This window comes from Pseudopipra pipra, chromosome 8 (genome assembly GCF_036250125.1).
Source record: "Pseudopipra pipra isolate bDixPip1 chromosome 8, bDixPip1.hap1, whole genome shotgun sequence".
NCBI lineage: Eukaryota > Metazoa > Chordata > Aves > Passeriformes > Pipridae > Pseudopipra > Pseudopipra pipra.
The window spans coordinates 18,741,669-18,762,124 of NC_087556.1; the positions used below are offsets into that span (position 1 = coordinate 18,741,669).

A 20,456-nucleotide genomic window follows, 5' to 3' on the forward strand; every position below is an offset into this window, starting at 1 on the left:
AATTTATTTAAACCCCTCTGGATTACAGTGATGATTGAAATATTTTGAAACTTAAGAATACTTTTTGCTATCACTTTCCAGTGTCCTAAATAAAATAGCCACTGAAATGAGTTTATAAGCTCTAAGGAGAATTGAGCTTTTCTTCTTTCACGGTAGGTTTAATGAATAGACTGTCCCCTGCAGCCCATTGCAGTGTGAGTGAGCAGTTTTTAAAGGGATTGTTTTGGTTAGGTCAGAGCTGCCTGTGGAAACCTAGAGCTCACTTCTGGCACTATCTTCATAGTAGTGTTGCGTTTCCTTTTTTTTTTTTTTTTTAGGCAAATTAGTGGTGGCAAATTTCAAAGAAAAGAAAGTCAGATTCAGTCACCAAAGTATCACAACAACATCCTAGTCTTAACTTTCCTTTTTATTTGCTGAAATATAAAATTACTTAAGCGATAGTTGTACACCACCACAGATAGCAAACAAATAGGTAACTGGAGTTGAGCTGTCTTTGTCTATTGTTTGTTAGATTATATGTTGTCCAGTACACTGTACAGTTTTATTCCTAAAGTACAGTTAAGCTTTATTTTAGACTGTTTCAAAATCTTCTCATGACAATGGGCTTCACTAGAGTGCATGCAACTTCCTAGGGCTGTTCTAATCCGTTGGAGAATTGGTAGGGATTGAATTACAATGAGCTGTCTGATCTCTTATGTCAGGTGAGATTAAATGTTGGGCAATAATAGTGAGATTGATTTCCACCTCCTTTGGTCAGAGCTGTGGCATGCATCAAGGATAAAACAGCACTCTCCTTTTGTAGAACTAGGTTCTTCAAGAATTTGAAATAGAAGTGTGGGGGGGCAGGTGGGAATGAGTACCATGATGGTGTGCTGCAGTACTGCGTTGTAAGGCCTTTTCTGATGCAAGACAATGGGGTCAGAACTGATGTTTCACTGTGTGTTGGTGTGTGTGAGCAGCTGGGCTGGCAGATCAAAACTCTCAGCCCAGCCTGACTGTCCAGGGCAGCCCCGGTTCATTCTGCTCTGCTCAACAGACACAGCACTTGCCCTGCGTGAGCTGCACTGCTCGGGATTTTAGCTTTGAAGAACCTTGCTGTGCTGGGTGCAGTGGTATGTTTTTGGATAGGAATTCCAGCTAGATACAGAGTATCATAAATTGTTTGTTCGGGGGGTGTATGGGTATGTGTGGGGGGGAGTGTCTGTGTATGACTGCGTCTGTGTGTCTGTGTGTGTAGTCCCCACATCCCCACCACAGGGTGGGTGCTGAGGGGGTGCCAGGCCACAGCAGTAGCACCCCTTGCTGTCTGAGGGTCCCACGGGGACGGTCCGTGCAATCCTCTTGGAATGGTCAGTGGAGCCAACACTGAGCACCTGGCCAGGGGCCCTGCAGGGAGGGAGGGATGATGTGGCATTCAGCTCAACAGTGCATGAAGAAAAATGGTCAAAAAGCTCCTACAGGAGGATGGTTCTACCCAGCCAATAATCCAAAGTGTGTGATAAAGTTTCTCAATTAAGATTATGGGGGAAAGGGGGGAAGAAGGTTCAGCTTACACTCAGTCTTACTCTTTCAGGTCACTAAATGGCATGAATTATGGTTTCTAGAAATGGTTTTGTTTGCTGTTGGCAGCAGCTTCTCCATGCTGTTATATTTTATTTTCCTATCAGTGGTTTGGTTCTTACATATTTAGGTTGAGGACTGGAGTTGAAGGAGAGCCTGTCTGCATTTTTCAGTAGGATTAGAAAGAGTTCTAATGAAGAAATGTGATGAGACTGTACCGCCTACTCAAATTTTCAATTAATTTAATTTATTCCTAGTTTAGGGCACTGGATAAAAGTGGTATTTTAAGTGGTCTCTTTCACTCCTTCCTCCTCTTTAGATATGTCTGCATTATAGAAATGTGTTATGAATCAGGTCACATTGTGTTTCTAATTCTGCAGTTAAAAAATTTAAGCTAGGTTTTCTTGAACTACCTCACACAAACTTTCTACGTTTCTTAAGTAAGCAAAGCTAACCCTTGCTATTGGAACTACACTGAATGTGAATAGAAAAATACACCTCCTTTAGAAAAACAAACCTATTGGCCAATGTTGAGACAATATCAGTAAGTATGTTTCTTATATATTTCACGTAAGATGTTCATGTGTAATATATAGCTTGTGTACAGTAATGTACATCTAGAATATTGTGTTAGCTGTAAATTGGTGATTTTATTATTGTAGTCTGGTTTTGTAGGGTAAAAATAGCTTACTAGTAATGTCAACTCATCCTTTACATTTTACAAAAGGAATAATTCTTGGTAAGCTTTGCATACAGATGAATTACTTTTGTAGGCCCAATATCTAGTCTATTTTTGAGAGTTCTTTAACTTTTATTACTAAAGTTGAGAAAAAAAAATCCCACCCCAATTATTGTGATCATTCCTTCTGCCCCTTTTGAAGTATATTCTTAATTTTATTATGTCCCAAGAAATATGAAGATACACCATTAAAAATACTGGGGAAAACTGTAATTCTTTTTTCTTCCCCACATTTGATACTTTTTCCTGCTTTCCCTCTTCCTTTATTCCCTCCAAATAAGCTGTTGGTGGGGCATTACTGAGAACATTGTGGGTTTTTTTACTCATTCATGCCATAGGTCATTACATGTGCACCACTGGAATGTATACATTGTTATCTAGTATGTCAATTGGTTATAATGATATTTTAAATAAAAAAGAAAAAAAAAAAGTTTGACCACTATGCATTTAGTGTTTCTTCATTGCTAGGCTAGAACGGTTTCATATGGATTGCATAAAAAGGCTGCACTTGAAATCTTATTATTGTCAGTACTTCTTGAGAATTCATCTGGTTTTTAATGGTACTTCAAGTCCTGTCTTGTGTGTGAGCTCACTCATGGGCAAAGTGACATGTTTTTTCCGTCTCTCCATTCCCACTGACTTTGGATGTGCCACAGACTGTTAACAGCCACGTGTCTTTGCAGCCACTGGGAATGTGTTCTTGCCTCCTTGCTGCTAGCTCTAGCCACTTTATTTCCTGGAAATACATCTGCCAAGACCCTGTGCTGCAGAAAGAGGTAAGCCATGGGTTGTCTAGTGTATGGGACTAGAACTGAGTCTCAGAGAAGCCTGAAGGATCTGACTTCTGGAGAGCTGACTTGTGTGCCCAGACCACTTGCTGGCCCCTCTGCTGTGGGTAAATCCTAACACAAAATGCGTTTGATTGCCTTCACTTCCAGCAGGGTGTGGGTGTTTCCTTGAACAAAGACTGCAGATGCCCTTGAGCTGTGCTGTTGGCGTCCGTGTACAGTTTCAAGGGAGAGGGACTGTGACTCCTGCAGTACATTGTAGCCAGCTTTGTTTCTCTGGGCCAGCTGTTTGTGAGATGTTCTTCTAGGAATGTGGTGGGACTCACAAGTGCTTTTCTTTATTTGCATGTCAGCATAAAGGGCAGCCAATTTCAAATGATATGCCAATAACAGAGCAAGGCTGGAGAGACAATCTTAGCTCTGCCCAGGATTTGTGTGTGGGTGACTCAGGACTGAAACACTGCTTAGTGCTGCTGGCTTCAATGGAACTCGCTGGTGAATGTAGATGATTCAATGAGCTACCTTCGTTCATTTTCCTTTTTGTGTTAGAAATTACATGGAGACCTTCAGAAGGGTTTTTTTGTTATTCTGAAGCATTGCTGTTTTGATTTTTTTTTAAAGTATATGCTTGTGTTGTTTTTTTTTCACTGAAAAGTTTTTATGCTTTTTTGCCTGCAAAATACTGGAAGATTGCACAGGTGAAGCTATGGTAAAAACATTTCTACCTGATTCCAGGAACCTTTTGTCATGTTAAGTAATATTACCAACCTGTATTTTGTAAACACTTGCTAAGAAAGCTGACATTTAAATCAGGGGCTGTAATGAGCGAAAGGTCTGCAAAATAAGGATGCTTGATATGGGGAAATGAAGTGGTGGGAAAAGAGTATGGAAACAGCAGTTAAAACTAGGAAAGAGTGTATCATCTTCCTCAAATAAGGGCATAGTGTTCCATGAGGTGTGTACAACAGCACAGGTGGATTCCCATTTCTTGTATAATTGCCCATGTCTGGAAATGAACATTATACTCCTGTTGCCGCACTTAAGAGTTAACATCCTACCATCGTGAATTTTAGTGTGAACTGGGTAGTTTGCAGCTTCTTGCAGGCTTTGTTTACTGCAGCGTCTCATCTTCAAAAGGAGCTGGAATTTATTCCTCATGAACAAGAGGCATAGATGGTGCTGGAGCACAACAGTCAACCTACAACTGTTTAGTTTCACTAATCAGTTTGAGTGTATACTGTTTCATTTGTGACATTGAAAAGAAGAATTAATTTTATCCTGAATGCCAGAGTAATTTTACTCCTGCAGATCTGACAGATTGTCCTGTCCTGGAGCTGAAGGTTTGGGATAGGTAGGTTTGTTCCCCAGTTCTGCTGTATGTAGTAGTTACCTAAGGTTAAATACTTACAGAGTTGGCCAGCAGTCCTGTTCACTGCTTGTCTTGCATATTTGGTGTTTAGTCTCCCAGTCATCATGGCTCAGTTCCCAAGTTTGTAGTGTCCCCAAACTAAAGGGAGCAGTCTGCACTTGATAGATATAGGAGATAATGCAGTATAGTCTAAGGGATGTGTGAGCCATCAGGATGGCTACAGTGAAAGGTTTCCACTTTTGGGATAGCAGTAAGAGAGGGCATTGAAATACCCTGGTTGTTACTACTAGTTGTATTGAATGTTATCAGTAGAAACTTCCTTTTTATCAGTCCTGATTTTCTACTTACACCCTGAGTCAGGCCACCCTCCAATATTTAGGTTTATTTTGTGATAACTGGCCTGGTATTGCAGCTCCATGCCACACTGTGCTCTTCCAGCTCAGTCATTGTTACAACAACTGCTTCTCTCTCACATTATTATGGATCTTAATGCTGCTGTTTTAAATGGCCATCCTATTCCATGCAAGATCACTTGTGACCATCAGTAATAACCTAAGGCAGAGATGGAGAAGGAAGGTGGGGGTGATGCTTGTGCCTGCAGGTGGCAGGCGGGTGCTGCTGAACAGACGGGTACCTGCTGCCTCACTCCACGGGCAGGAAGGAATCCAGTGCTGCTGGAGAGCCTGGGAAGGAGGAAAAAAACTTTGAAGTAACAGAATTGACCTGTCCACAGCTTACTGTACCACCTTGCTTGACTTGTCTTATCCAGAAAAGATTAGGTTAAAATGCTGGGGTTGGCTCCCATTCAATGGCTTACATTTTTATAGGAAGAAGTGTTACAGTGCAGCAGAAACAAGTAAACATCCAGATGTTTAAATACTGAAATACCTGGATGTGAGTTGATGATGAGAAAGTTGCTACTGAAAGGTGTACTATCTGCTGCTATGTAAAAAAGCCCATTCTTATGGGCATTTTTTTAAAATACTTAAAATAAAGCAAGCTCTTCATTGCTCCTTCTGTACTTTCCCTTTAGCCAGTTCATGTTGTCATGACACTTTTCTGTTAAAAAACTTTCTTCTTAGAGACTCCCAAGCTGCCTCAGCTGTCAAAGATAAAGTGCCAAGAAAACATGAACAGTGCTGTGAGTGCTGGGCTGGCAGGTGAGAGTTCAAGCTGAATCTGGTGAAACAATTTTCTGTGTGCAGGCTCCACATGGCTCAGGGTGCTACAAATGCTATGCAGAGCTTCTCAAAATCCCTTGGGAGGGAAGTCAGCCCTGGCAGGTATTTACCAGAAATTACAGCTTCATTCTAATGGATTTTTTCTTAGTAGAAATAATGAACTTGGGCTGACAGGTTGTTTGCAATATTCCTCCTGTCCCCTCATCTCCCTGTGAGAACCACCAACAAAAAAATATAATTATGTAATGAGAAGTGATACAAGGCAGCCAAGTGTAAATTGTCCAGGGAAGGTTAAAGATAGATCCCCACCCTTCTCCCTTTACCACCCCAATGCCCGCCACCCTGACTGCACTAATTTCTCTTACCATAGGTTTTGCTATTAGAGTTTTATAGATTAAAAACCCTCAGCAGCTGGATCAGTTGGATGTCTTTTGATGATAAGAATCTTCCATATTCTACCTTGATGACTGATATTCCATATTCTATCTTTATGACATAAATCAACTCATGAAATGTTTTTTTCTTGCAGCTAATACTGGTCTATTTTTGGCTCAAAAATCCCCCAGATACCTAGGGCAAAATGTGCATATTTAAAGTTCCATGGAGTTTGTGTAGCCAATCTGATTATTAATCACATACAGTTTAATAAGTTGCATTTTTATGAAACACTGAAACTGTTTGGCAGGTAAGGGACCATTTTAGTGAACTGTCAAGATTTTGGTATCTTCAGCTTTTTTGTAGATTTTGTTTTCACAGTATCTTCATAAAATAATGCCACTTTAGGAATGAGAAATTTGAACAAACTTTATGTATGGAGTGAGGAGAAAACCACCTCATTAGAATCCATCTGGTATACAACCCCACTGGCTGTGGTGCCAGACTGGAACTGCCATCTCCCCAGGCACAAGTGCAGGAGGCCCTCATCTCCTGGCTCAGCCTGTCCATCGGTTCTGGCCATCCACCCCTGCTGCAGGACTTCCCACTGTTCTTGAGCCAGCGAAACGATGGTGCATTTGAATCCAAAGATGGCAGGACAACTCTGGAGAAGAGTGTCTTTTGTTCTGTGGATATTAAAGGGGGCCCCTTTCCTGGCCATCTGACATCTAAACTTTCAAGCATTATGGTCACACTTTCCCAGCTTGCCCAAATACTATAGCACATGTAAAGACAACAGAGCAAGTGTCACCAATAGCGCAATCACTGTAGAATTACTCATGATACATGAGTACACTGGAACAAAGTGTGCATTTTCACTCATTTTGCCAGAAGTAGAAATTTCTGTGCTTGTTCTACTTGGGGACTTTAGCACTTTGACTCCCAAGAGTTAAACATCCTAATGTTGAAAAAAACTCCTCCATTTCCTTCTGCAGGAGGTAATTTCTCTTCTCAGCATCTTCACGAGCACGTTCAGAATTCCTCAGCTTGATCTCCAGCATCGTGTATTTCTTTCGTTCTTGGTCCAGTTCTTCTTCTAACCTAACCACTTGTTTCCTCAGGTCTGCACTTGTTTCTTCAATTCTTAAAACCAATGGGGAGAGAGAAAAAAAAAAAGCTTTTTAAGTGGGTGGATAAATACAGCTGGTAACTATAATAAATTTAAGTTGTTTCACTTAGTTCTCTCCTTTAAAACTTTCTCTTAGTTTCTAACTGCCATTTCATTAATGTTGAATTTAAGGGCACTTAAATCACTAGGATATGATTTAAAAAATTAGGCTTTTCCTAGGAAAAGTGTACCCCCTTTAAAATAGAATAAATTTTTAAAAAATAATTAAAAAAACCCAAAACACCAAAAAAAAACCCCAAACATGAAACCACTCCCTGCTCTCACTGATACCCAGCTGTGAAGCTTACCTTTCTGTGAAACTGCGAACAGGTTATTTTTAGAAAGAGTAAATTACACTCAACAAGGGCATGCTACTGACTCCATACTAAAACAAACAAACAAAAAACAAATAGGGGCTTTGGCAGTGCCAGAAGGGTCTGAATTCCATTTTGTGACTGGCCAAGATGCAATTATGCAGGCAGTCCCCTTGAGCTGTTCCTTTACATTGTTTTACACGCAGGTAAAGATGGCTATGGGATCCTTGTTGCAGTTTCCACAATGAATCAGAAAGTCACACACAGGTGCACTGACCTGCACCAAGTTCTGCAAAAAAGGCCCATCTTGGTGAAGGCAGACCTTTATCACCAGCCAGCTGTGGCTTCTTGCCTAATAGGACTCTTCTGAAGCTGGGTTGCTTCCCCACACACACACTTTAAAACATTTTTGTTACATTCTACAGCTCTGAGCTGCCAATTACATTTTTCTACCACTAAATTTAGGGGTTAGCTACAGCAGCCTAGATTAGCTGTCTATGTTCTCAATTACAGAGGGTAACAATACCTACTGCATTTCTACATACACAATATAGCAGTCCTCTCCAACATACTTCCATTTTCTTAAAGAGTCCAGGTGGTAAACATGAATTACTAAAACTCAACAGAGAATGTCTGATAATTATATTAACCTTGAGGGAGAAATGCTCTGGAACAGGCTGGTTACAGGCAGGCCATAAAACTTGCCTCCCTCTGACTAAGAGAGAAAATAGGCAGTTGATGATGAGAAATAACAGCTTTTCCATCAGCAAGTGTTCCTTACATCTGCCAAAGGCAGGTAGTGACTCTGCTTTCCCTCCACTTATGTATGAGCCAACAAAAAGCTCATGTTCTTTCATTAAAACTTGTCCTGCTACACACACAGAGTTCTGCAAACCACACAAGCACATGTACAACTGTAAAGCAATAAATTATTATTTTTGGGGACTAAATTATCTTCAATAAAATAAAGACAGTGAGGCAGCCTAAATTTTTCCTGCTAAGCAGCCTCCCTTCTTTGCTAGTTAGCTCTTTCCACAGAAACAGACTTTCATGCAGTCTCAAAAGGAACATATTTTTTCACATGTAAATTGCTGCAGATGTAGTAAAAACATTGCAAAATTTTTGAGAGCTGAAAAACTTGGCTTGAAATTCTTAGACTTGACAGCACAATCCTTCAGGCTGTAATCCTGAACAGCTGGAGTCATCCTGTTTGATACATAAAGGCTGTGATTGCATCTTGCCTGGTTTTATGAAACTATTCGTTCATTACGCATTTTCCTCTCAGTTACTTTGCCCTGTGAGACCTGGGCAATTTATAGCCCTCCCTTCCAGCCACAGTGCTCTCTGCCCTGTCCAGCTGAAGGGGAAAGGCAGGTGTTAGAGCTGAAGCAGCTGGAACTGCTCAACAGCTGGAATGAAGAACAGGTCTTCCTGGATGCCCCTGATGTTCACAGCTTAAGGCCCTGTTGGAGCAATTTTAGTAATAAGAGGTGGAAAGCCATCTCTTCCCCCAGGCAGCAGGTAAGAATGTGCAGCCTGGTGTTTCTGTTTATTACTTTCTTTCCCTGCATCAAGGCTTGCCAGAGCAGCTCTGCAGAATTAAATGCAAGGCACATACCTTCATCTCCTCCCATTCTGCATCAGTAGGGCATCTAAAAAATCCAAATAAGCCATGAACTACCACACTCATTCAGAGACCTTTTCCAACACCCCATGCTAGCAACTGGTGATGTTCTCATCAGCTCCTGTACCTGGAACACAACAAGGTGAGGGTAGGCTTTTCTCCCACTCTGTGATGGAACTGAAACTGCTACACAGCCTCTTTTTCTTTTCAGCTTCACACGCCAAGGCAGGACAGTGCACGAGGCAGAAATGCTGCAGAGGCTGGCAGGTCACCACCATAGGAAATCATAAAATAAAGCAGGAAGGTAGCAAGTAGAATTCCTGCCTTAACAGCTGGCCCACAGGAAGACATCAAAGTTCAGATACATTTCTGAGAAATTAATTAATTAACAAGAAAAAAAGTGGCAACTAATGCAGCCTGAAGCTGTGCTATACTATGCCAACTGTCATATGTGCTTTTGGTACCAGATTTGGGAGACTGTAAACTGAGGTATGGAAATGCTACCAGAGTTTTAGTAATTGAAGGAGTATAACATCAACACCTGAACACAAAAAAAACCCAACAAACCCTGAGAACTAAACTATTAGTAAAAAAATGGGACTACAGCCCTTCTTCAGTGCTTTCATGTGAATATTTCCCTGAGTGCTTGCCTGAAAGTCATTCTATTAAGCACATACACTCATAAAACCTAATATACCAACTCCCACAAATGAATAAATATGACTTCCTAGTTCTTAATATTTTCTACTTCCTACAACAGCCCCTGTCCTCACACACAGCTCTCCTGAAAACTAGAGGAATTTTTCTGAGCTCAGCTCTTAAGTATAACACCAGCAGTTGTGCAAGGAAACACCAGTGGGCAAATAATGACACAGTTTGCTGTCTGCTGCACAAGCTGCAGCTCGCTGCTACTCCAAGCCAGTGGCTGCCATGGGAGCCAAAGACCACTTTTTACATAAAAAAACAAAAGCAAGGTTTCTAGAAGTTTAACACAAAAGGGCTGCAGAAAAAGTTGTAGCTGAGATGCAGTCCCAACACCACAAAAAAAATCCACTGCAGAATAGTCAAGAGCAGTTTCCTCAAGAATGTTCCAGTTGGGAAAAACAACAAGAAGCCCTCAATTTCAGACTGATTTGGTACAAATACTAGCACCTGCACAGACCAACAGAGTTCTTTGTTGAAGCCTGACCACGCTGGGTCCCAATTCCTGCCTCTAAGATTTGCTGTTTCTCTGAGGACAGTAAGAGGAGACTTTGGCATTACCTGTGCCGTTCTCATTTCCACTGAAAACACAGAATGTGAAATACTGGATTTCCCTGTATGGCAGAAATCCTCTTTTTTTTTTTTTTAATGACCTCTTAGATCAGAGAAAGAAAAGCTGGATTCAGAGAGCAGTGAGGAAAAAGCAGGACCAGATCTGCTGTCATCTAAACCCAAACTTCAGGTCTGAGATCCTGATACCCTTCAGAGCTCATGCTCGGACAGGGCTAATGTTGGCAGACAACTTCCTCGTCCCCCCAGCAGATGACATTACCTTTTGATACTAGTCTCATACTCAGTCCTCTGTTTGCTCAGTTCTGTCTTTAGCTCCACCACCAAGCTCTGTAAGGCCCTGGAGCATTGGACAGAGTCTCGGGAAGCTGCAGCTGGGTCGCTCTGTTCGCTGCTGCTGCTGCTGCATGCATCAAACCTGTCCATGCTGTTTTCCAGGTCTGCAGTCTTGCCCTCGCTCTGAGACAGCGAGCCCTGAGTTATCCACTCGGTTTTGAGAGAGCTTAAAGCAGAAGAGTCACTGGCCCGGCAGGCTGGGCAGCTGCTGACTGAGTCCATCACGGAAATCTCACATGACGACGTTGACCATGTAGTGCTGGCCATGCTGTGTGTGCTGAGGGACAGGCTGGACAAGGGGACGTTGTCATAAGTGGAGAGTCTCTGGGAGGAACATGAGTCTTTAACTCGCTCCCCAGATGCTGTCCGGCGGTGGCCTCGGAGTGAGTACAGTCCGTTCATCAACCAGTTCCCACTGGAGGAGAGATTGGGGATATCTAATGATGAGCTGCCGAGCTTTGGACTCACAGACCGTGCTCCCTGCTGGCGGAAGGAGTATTTCCATGGAGGCAGTGTCTGCACTCTTTTACTGGGGCTGGTGGCAGGCTGAGTTAATTTGCCACTATGCTCTGGAGGAGTGTTTTTCACTGCAGGTCCTGGGGTGGCCTCTAGTGCCACAGCATTGCTAGAAGGCAAATCAGCGGGGCTGGGAGCACTGTTCTCCGACCTGCTGTCCTCCCCGTCCTCCTCAGAGATCCACTCCACAGTACTGCGCTGCCGCACGGGCCTGATTTCCAGCTGGCTCCCTGGCACGTCTGCCTGAGGAACAGCAAAGATTCGCCCCTGTTCACTTATCAGCACTGTCATCAGGTGTTGAACTAGTGAGGTGCCTGTGGGTGGAAAACAAAGGCAAGCAGTTGAGGAGAGGTGAAAAGCCCTCCCAGACTCGTCCCCAGCCTGTGGGATGTCCCGTGAGCTCCTTTGAGGCCTGTGGCTGCCATGCCTTTCAATGGGTCTGCACAAGGAGCTACTCTGGGCCTTTCTATACAGGACTTCAAAGGAACAGGAGTCATTGCTTTTGCTGGAAAGTGGGACTGTGAAGGATGTTGGTCTCAGTTCAGTTCATGAATGTAGCTGACTAGCAGAGCACAAATTATCACTAGCAATGATTAAAAAACTGACCTGCTTAAGCAGGCTGGAAGCTTAACTGACCTTGGAGGATGACAGAGGTGGAGGACACCTGGAAAACAGGGCAGGTGTGTACCACACCAGGCATGGTCTTAAGAGCCAGCATCAATCTCAGTGTTTGCATCCACGCAGGATAGTGCAGCCCTGTGCAGGGATGCATGGCAAGATCCTGAACACACTAACCTATTTGCTGAGATGAAGCACCTCTCCATCCAGCTTCCAAAACCAGCAGGTTTACACAGCTAAGTTGCAGTCAGTTTTACAGGCCCAGAGCTACTGCTTATTGAAGAATCAGAAATTTCAGCTCAGGCCTTCTGCTGCACTCAGTGTGCAGAGAAACTTGCTGAAAGTATGACATTTGCATGATACTCACAGAAGGTGTACAGCAAGTGCAGAAAGTACTTGCAATTATTTAAATCCTCAGAAATGAGCTATCATTGTTTTCCAGTAGTGGAGCCAACTGTTATGAACTAATAGAGAACACCACACTTACCAAACCTAATACAAAGCACTTCCTACAAAAGAGAAAAACCCTTAAAAGAGTGAATATGCCATTCTATCTTTAAGTATTACGTAAAATAGAGAATAAGACCAACATACTCAGGCATTCAAGACAAAAGCCTGATTTTAATGATGACATTTTGGTCTGACAGCAAGAGGTACTGAACTCACCTACCACTTCTATTTTATGTGTATGAACGCAGGAAGAGAAATAAATGTCTTGAAGATAAGGGCATTCCTAACAATTTAGCTGTCAAACTTCAGATATTTCTATTTGAAATTCATGGTTTAAATTTGAAGAGAGACACAACTAGAGTGCTTTTGTTAAGATCTGGGTGCAGTATTTTACTTTATCAGTTTATTTAGCAGATTAAAATTACCCTGAAGCTAAAAAAAATTGAGTCTGTACACTTCTCTGTTATTTCTATCTAATCAACCTTCTATCCTCAACTAAAAATTAAACAAAACATTGCTATTGCTGTTGTTATTAGTATAATGATTAAGTAAAAAAATCCAGCCTACGTATCCCAATTTTTCTACAGTTCAGATCTACATCAATACAGAATTCCAGGTCAGATCACTGTAGTGTTTTTAGATGATGATTAGGAGAGACCAGGAGACCACAGCATCTGTGCCACCCGTGCACCTTCACACAATACAAGCACCTCTGCCATCAGATGAATGGCATAATGAAATGCCTGAGGTGAACTGAACCCAGACTTGTCACCTGTGCCAGCTGAACAAAGGGTATGCTGTTGGCCCAGGCTGTGAGAGCCGTACCAGCGCTGGCCCAGTGGCCACTAGGGGAAGTTACAGCATCACACACAGGCTGATTTCCGCTGTCCCCACATCTCTAATACTGAATAATCAGCATGTGCTCCCACACTCCCTTCTCCTCCCCGGACTTTTGTACCTTCCACACTTTGAGGAAGTCTCAAATCTACCCTTAATAATATGGTCCACATCTCTGTGGTAGGTTTTGAATCCCTGAGCAACTAGAATATGTCAGGTCATGCTCTGAAGTTGTCCTTACAGTGACTTGCCATTATGGGCAACATCTGCACATCACCTGTGCAGACCTAAAGGCACTGCTGCTACTACAGCATAACAATATTGGTGTTCTGTGAAGGATTTCCATCATGCAGAACACCACATCAGCTGTCCCCTACAGCTCAGGAGCAGCACCAGAGCCAAGTTCAAACATCCTGGGCACAGCATCTCTATCTGTGCCTGCTACTGCACATCTGTGCAGGCTTGCCAAGAGCCCACAGAACTCAATGCAAAGACCCTAGTAAAGCCTGCACCACAGTAGTTGTTTCCAGTGCCAGCTGGGAGAGGAGCTGCTTCCCAGCCCTAGTGTCAGCCTACTCGACCCATACAGAGGCAGATGATTTTAAAGTTTCAAATTTTTACATCCAAAATTAATGACTTTACATCCAAAATTAATGATTTTCAACTCATTTCTTGGATTCTGTGAAGTTCTGACCCATATACAGTCTGCTTAGAAAACTACACTTCTAAGACACCTAGTTATAGCTACTGTGGCACAGCAAAAATTACAGTCCTCTCATTGTGGCCTGGATGTTCTCTACAGGTTGCTGTATAACCACTGAAATGCACCATTGCTAAATGACAGCAGTTTGGTACTTAAGCATGGTCCTTCTGAAAAACATGTGAGCTTTCATTTTAGCAGTAGGTTCAAAAACAGTTTCCAGGTGGCAGAGGCATCTCCACATAGTGGAGAGACACTCCCAGACCAGCAGCAAATGGAGCAAGAGAGGCCAACCAATACACCCCCTTCATAGGCACTGATGGATGGCTTGACTTGTTCTGACTGTGCAGCTACTGATCAGCTACCAACAAATGCATGACCTACAGCTCCAAAGCACAGCTGTTGTGCTGTCTCTCAAGAGCAGTACCTACCTTCCATCATGGTCACTGGATCTTCCATTTTGGGACGTAATATATTTGGTCCAAATACTGTAGCCAGGTTCTGGACACTCATCTTGTTAATGCTGGAGTGAGCCTGAACTTCATCGAGGAACCTTGAAAAGCCCCCCCAGAAAAATCAAAGGAGGAGGGGAATAATAAGTCACTTCTTAAGACTATAGGCATTCTGGGGCAGGGACAGTTTAGTCTTACTTTCATACAACCCTGACACCTGAAATGATTCTGGGGACTAACGCAGCCTAAATACTCAGTAATTACCCCAGATCCCTTTTAGTGTATGAACTAGAGAAGACAGGATGGTTTCTGTCAGAAGTACCCATCTAGCAGGGATCCAGCCTTCTACTGAGTCTGAAAGGACAGCTTTTTGCATTTTTATAGGAATTCTCCAATTACACAGATTGACTTTACGTAGTTTTCACTTACAGACATAACAGAATTAAAAAGACATTTCACTCTTCTCCTTGTCCTAGAACTAGCAGCCTGTGAAAAAGGCTTGAATTTAACAAAATACAGATCACAGAATCATAGAATGGTTTGGGTTGGAAGGGACCTTTAAAGATTTCTCATTCCAACTTCTGGATAAAAAGGCAGCCCAAAAACTGGGAGAATCAGCACAGAGATGAGGGGAGACAAGGCTGTGGAGTCCCTGGAATCCAAGAGGAAGCTACTCCTAACCACACTTCCAAACCAGAGCAGATGCCAGAATGGCTGTTCTGACTGCATCTGCTACTCAGCTTGTGTCATAAATTTTCCAAGTGTGCAATATGTAGAAATACTGTCTTTCTTTAGTGGTCTGTAAGTACTTCTGCAATAAACAATATAATACATTGGTATCATTCATGCCTGCTGCCAAGGCTGTGGGTGACAGCAATTTGCTTGGCTGATGCTCTTGGATAAACCAAGAGCTTCCTTCAGGCAGGCTGTTCGTTCACCTCTGAATGTTTTATAGGAGCAGTAACTTACAGGTAAGTGATGTCTGAATATTCATACATTCAGAGTATATTATTTGCATGTAAGCCTCACAAAACTTAAAGACTTTTCCAAGTGTTAATTAATTTCACTTACTTGCATATGTATTTGAGGAGGTTGTAGTTGGCTTGGGGCAAATTCTTCACCTGTTTAACCAGTTCCTGGGTTCCCTGAGGGACAGGAAAAACAAGAAGGAGAGATATTAATGTAAATGCTGCAAAGCAGACGTGACTTTCCTTCAGTACTACAAAGTCCTCTTTCCATGGCCAAATGCTGCACAACAGATGACAACACAAGGACGCTTTGCTTTAAAAGAGGTGTCATCTAATGCACTGTGCATTACCAAAAGAAACCACAATGTCCGGAACTTGACTCCGTTCTCAGTGGAAATCCTCCAGTCAACTTTAATGGTTGATGTAGAAGCCTTCAATTAGTAAGGCCTGCCAGCCTTCAAAGCCTGCCCACTGGCATCAGTGGCAATGTACCAGCAGATGTGCCTTTGCAGGACGTGGCCTATTTGAAACTTTGAGGCACTGAGTGCAGTACAAACACATTGCAGTAATGCTCAACTGGAGCAGAGGAGAGTTTTTCTTGAAAAAGCTAAATGACACTCCAACTACCTCCCGTTTCATTACATACTTCTACTTGCAGTCATTCTGACCGGGAACATACTTCCTCACAAAATTTCTGTTTTCACATTAAAACGTAAGATGAGACATCAGCTGAATGAATGACTTAAAACCTGAAGCTATTTAAATCATATAGTGCAAACCTCTGACTCAGAAGGCTATTGTCCTGCTACAGTCCTAAGTATCATTTGCTTCTTCCTGTCAATGCTGCAGTTGCCCTGGATATTTGCTTATTTTTGGGGACAATTAAACCTTTTGTAGAAAAATAGATTCCGAAGCACAACTATGAAGAGTGATAGCTGCTAATGAATGACAGAGGGCTGCAAACTAATGATGGAGACATTCCAGAAGCAACTGGTTTGGGGCCAAAGAAGTGCAGTTGGACATTCATTTCAAACTCTCCTCAATTTATTAAGGACTGTTAGGGAGGGAATTCTGTTGGCCAGACTCTTGCAAGATCTTCCTGATTTCTCTGGTCCAGATAAGTCAGAAAGATCCAGAGAGCAGTCTCTATCCTACCTTTCTCCTTAATGTCCTAAATGTATAGGTACTTCTTTATTCTGTATGTCCCATCACAAAAAAAAAAAAAAAAAAAAAAAAACCAAAAAACTTCTCTAGTAAAAACCTAAAACATAAAACACAATTCTTAAAAGCAGCAGACCTTTTCTAATTCCTTGGCTTAAACACCATGCTGTTTTAACAGTGACAACAATGGAGACAGCAATAAAAGGCCAGTCGCTTTTGAAAATCACAATCTTCTTTTTTAACTTCTGAAAATTTTTGAATCAAGAACAGCTGCTACTGACATGAAGGTTAAGGTCAGTTGTTCAGGTCAACCAGCTTTCAAGTGACAAGTTTGAACTAGAAATGGGTGAGCTGACAGACCTAATTCCCTCTTGAATTTTGCTCTGTAACCCAATTTATTTCAAATAAGGAAATCAAGATGGTATTTGGCACTATATTTCAAGTACTCTGAATTAAAATACCATAGCTCCACTGGAAGCAAGAGGAGGCTTTAGAAAGAAAACTTCAGGCAGCTGTGAACAGCAGGGAACATGACCTAAAGATACAAGATGCTACCTGAAAGAAGAAAAGCTTCTAAAAATTTATCATTCATGCTCTGTCACAAGGAATCTCAAACATGGTATTATACAGAAAGTATCTTCATATTTATCAAGGTAGAAACACCTGCCAGGTTAAAAAAAGCTTTCTCTCCTACTGCAGCATTTATAAGCTGTGCCACAGATTTGTACCCACCAACCACTTGAACTGCAAGAGGGCAGAAGGCTGAGCCTGGTAACACCACAGAGAAAGTGTAAAGGAAAACACAAGCTCGAAACCGCTGAATTAACAAATAGCACTGACTATGCTATGGCTGCAGCCCAGCAAGCAACACAAGCACTGCACTGTTATTCATCGTGGGATTTTGCAGTGATAACTCTTACCTCCTTGAAAATGCTGCTTTCCAACGAATTATCCCAAACCCAAGGGTTTTGCACTGTGTGTAACAGATCAGCACCAATTTGGAGCTTCTAATTTGGCTGGAAAACTAGTAACACTTTAGATGCTCGTCCAAATTCAGATCCCTCTTTAAAAACTCAAAGCCATGTGTTCAATCCACTGAACTGCTGTGCAACTCTACAGTACAGGTAGCAGTGAAGGCTGAATATTACCATGTCAAGTCAGCTCAGACTCAAATGAGTTTTTGGAAATTTGAAGATCTCTCTTTCTCTAAAATTGTTTTTAATTTTTGATCCCTTCTCCAAATCAGTCAGGATCAGAATCAAATCTTTTTTAATGCTGCAGTCCTGCTGAGATACCTGGAGACCTCAGCACAATCTAAGGTCTCTGTTACGTTTCTGTTTGCATTTGAATACCAGAGATGAGTTGGATACAGAAAGAAGAGATGAAAAGCAATTTGAATGAAAAATGGAAAGCTTAGCGCAGTGCTGGAGTTAGGCCAAGCTAAAATCATAGCAATTTCTATCCACAATCACAATGTAGCAGCACAAGGTGCCAAAAGTTTTATTCGAATGGCTAATTTGCCTTGAGCAATTCTGGTTTTATTGGGTGAGGGGGGAGAGTGGGCGTGTAAAATAAAGAAACTGATATTTCAAGTTCCAAGTAAAAAATGAAAACAAAATAGTACTTCAAACTAAACACCATGCTGTTCTAACAGTGACAACAATGGAGATAATTGTTTTAAATAATGTTTTATTCTTTAATAAATATGTTTTGATTTTTAAATTCCCTGCTTATCATTATGTGTTACAAATTATGGTTTCAATGAAACCGCAGTTTCTAGGCAGGGGGATTTTCCATGTGGGAGGTGGCGAGTCAGGCCCCACAGGCTAGGTATGACTTTGTGCTACATTCTGCTCCACATGCTACTGTGCACGTACAGCATCTCCACCCTTGGTGTGGGCACTCCACCTTCCTTTCTGAAAAAGTAAACAGTCCTTGCTAAGGTTCCAGATTTTGTTGAAAAATAAAATTGCTTATGTTTACAACAGCAGCTTAACAAAACAACTCTGTGCTAGGACCAGTGCTGTATTTTGTAAGCTTTCATTTTGTCTATCTTGTGCTCCCCATCACCTTTCTCATCCAAAGAGAATTCTGCACTACAAGTCATTGAGTCTGACCTTGCTCCCACAGAAGCAACACAGATGTTGCTTCCCAATCTGCTGCAGCCTGTGCAGGCAAAATCAGGCAAACAACGTAGTTAATAAGCTGAGCAGTGATATACAATTATGTTTGCCCAATTTGGCAGTGTCTCTACTCTTGTGCAACAGTGCTTAATGGATCCAAAAATTCTCAGTCTGCACATCTTATGACCAAAATGAAACCAGCTCCACCGCCTCAGAAGTACTGCTGTTTCTTGTGAAATAACTGCTGTGTGGTCTGTAACACAGCACCCTGCAGAGATGCCTGAGTTCACTGAGGGTAAGGCAGAAAATGAGCAAGTTTTGGAGCTAGTAGACACATACCTCTACCTATGAAAAGACAACACTAGTGCACTGACACACTGATGTGGCTGTGTCCAGGATGCAAATGCATATTCACCTGTGGTAATATACTGTGACATGCACAGAAATTTGCTTTCTTGGAGCTGATTGGAGGTTACATCATTTGAGTGTTGAGAGCAGTAAACTTGCCTTTTAACCATAAAATCTTATATTACCACATATGCTACATTTGAGGCACGCAAACAAGCTTCTTCATATGGGCATCATGAAGGACAATCTCCCCAGATCCTTCTGCCACTTGAACTGAAGGTGAACTCCAGGCTCGCAGTGAAGAACAGAATCCCACCAAAGACAAAGATGAGCATGCTCTTGAGACCACACACAGAAAACAGAACTGTGGACTGCAGCTTACAAGCCCTCAGGCCTTTGCCTCTTCAGCAAAGACACCAGTAACAGCCCTTACAGCTTCTTTAAATTGCTGTTTTAGAAAGTGGCACAGTTCCACCGCATCAGACCAGATCCAACGTGCCTCTGCAGACAGCAAAGGACTAAGGTAAGAAGAACAATATGGATGAAACCAATCAATCAATCATATTGTAAATTATCCTGCTCCTCTCAAGCAGTGAATCAAAATTTCCATGATTGCCACAGACTTGATGATTTTTGTCAGCCCCTTCCCTTGCCTGGAAACCAAAGAGAAGAATATCATAAGAAGGTTCTGGCAAAGTATTCATAGTATTATTTCCCCCCCCCATTTGGGGATAATAGCACAGTCTGCTCTTTTGTAGTGCCTTTCCTCTAAGAAATACAAAGGCCATTGCACTGATCGCTGTCTCATCCACCAAAAACTTTGGGAAGCAGAATATGTTGTTCTGATATTTAAAATGGAAAACACAGGAAAAGGGAGTGACTTTATACAGACTGCTAATGAGTTAACAGCAAGGCTGGGAAAGGAACCCATACCTCCTTCCTACCTTGCATCTCTTGCTGATTATGCTACAGAACAGCTTTGTTTAGAAAAAAGAAGCACCAGGCTACAAGACTGACTTCAAAAAAAGCTCCTGCTTCAAGCAATAGCCTGTGACAATAGCACCTAATTCACGGCTTCAGGAAAATTCAGAGGAAGGTTCCCAGGGACTTCACTGATTTAAATCAAGATTGAAGAATGATGAGAAAAAAAATTATACTACACTGATCTGGGGAACAACCTCTGATGTAGAAGGAGACAGATTAGAAGGATCACTGACCTCTCCTTCATCTTTTGAGAGTAGCTGTCCACAAGAAAGAAAGTCTTCATATTTGGCAAAGGGGATGACAGGCTCTGGCAGCTCTCGAAGGTAAAGCTTCAGGAGGGACGCCACAGTGTGAACATCTGTGTTGCTGCAACAGAGAAGAGGGAAGGAAATTTAGAAACCCGCATTACTGTAAAGTTTGATGCCTTTCACTTGGGGTGCATCAAGGTCCCTCTTAGGGACAGGGACAAAGTAGGCACATGGAAGGAAGCTCTTCCACCACATGTGTGTACTAGACAGGAGGGTCTACCTGGAAACAAGGGAAATCTCCCATTTTGTCAAGATATAAATGCAC

The 20,456-nt window shown here is 42.1% G+C and overlaps 1 protein-coding gene across 7 annotated transcripts in view; it reads right to left on the reverse strand.

Annotated features, from left to right (window-relative positions):
* Nucleotides 1–388: 388 nt before the first annotated feature.
* ARHGAP22 (Rho GTPase activating protein 22) overlaps nt 389–20,456 on the reverse strand; it is a 150,821-nt gene continuing 130,753 nt past the window's right edge. For 6 of the 7 annotated variants that reach the window (XM_064662814.1, XM_064662812.1, XM_064662813.1 and 3 more), the window contains 5 exons: nt 20,117–20,249; nt 15,371–15,444; nt 14,279–14,400; nt 10,653–11,556; nt 6,259–7,155 (listed from right to left, as the gene is read on the reverse strand). In XM_064662814.1, the coding sequence (XP_064518884.1) occupies nt 6,927–7,155; nt 10,653–11,556; nt 14,279–14,400; nt 15,371–15,444; nt 20,117–20,249 (1,462 nt within the window). In that variant the 3' untranslated portion in view covers nt 6,259–6,926. Of the gene's footprint in view, nt 5,140–6,002; nt 7,156–10,652; nt 11,557–14,278; nt 14,401–15,370; nt 15,445–20,116; nt 20,250–20,456 lie in introns of those variants that run through there. The other variant, XR_010432296.1, reaches the window with a different exon arrangement.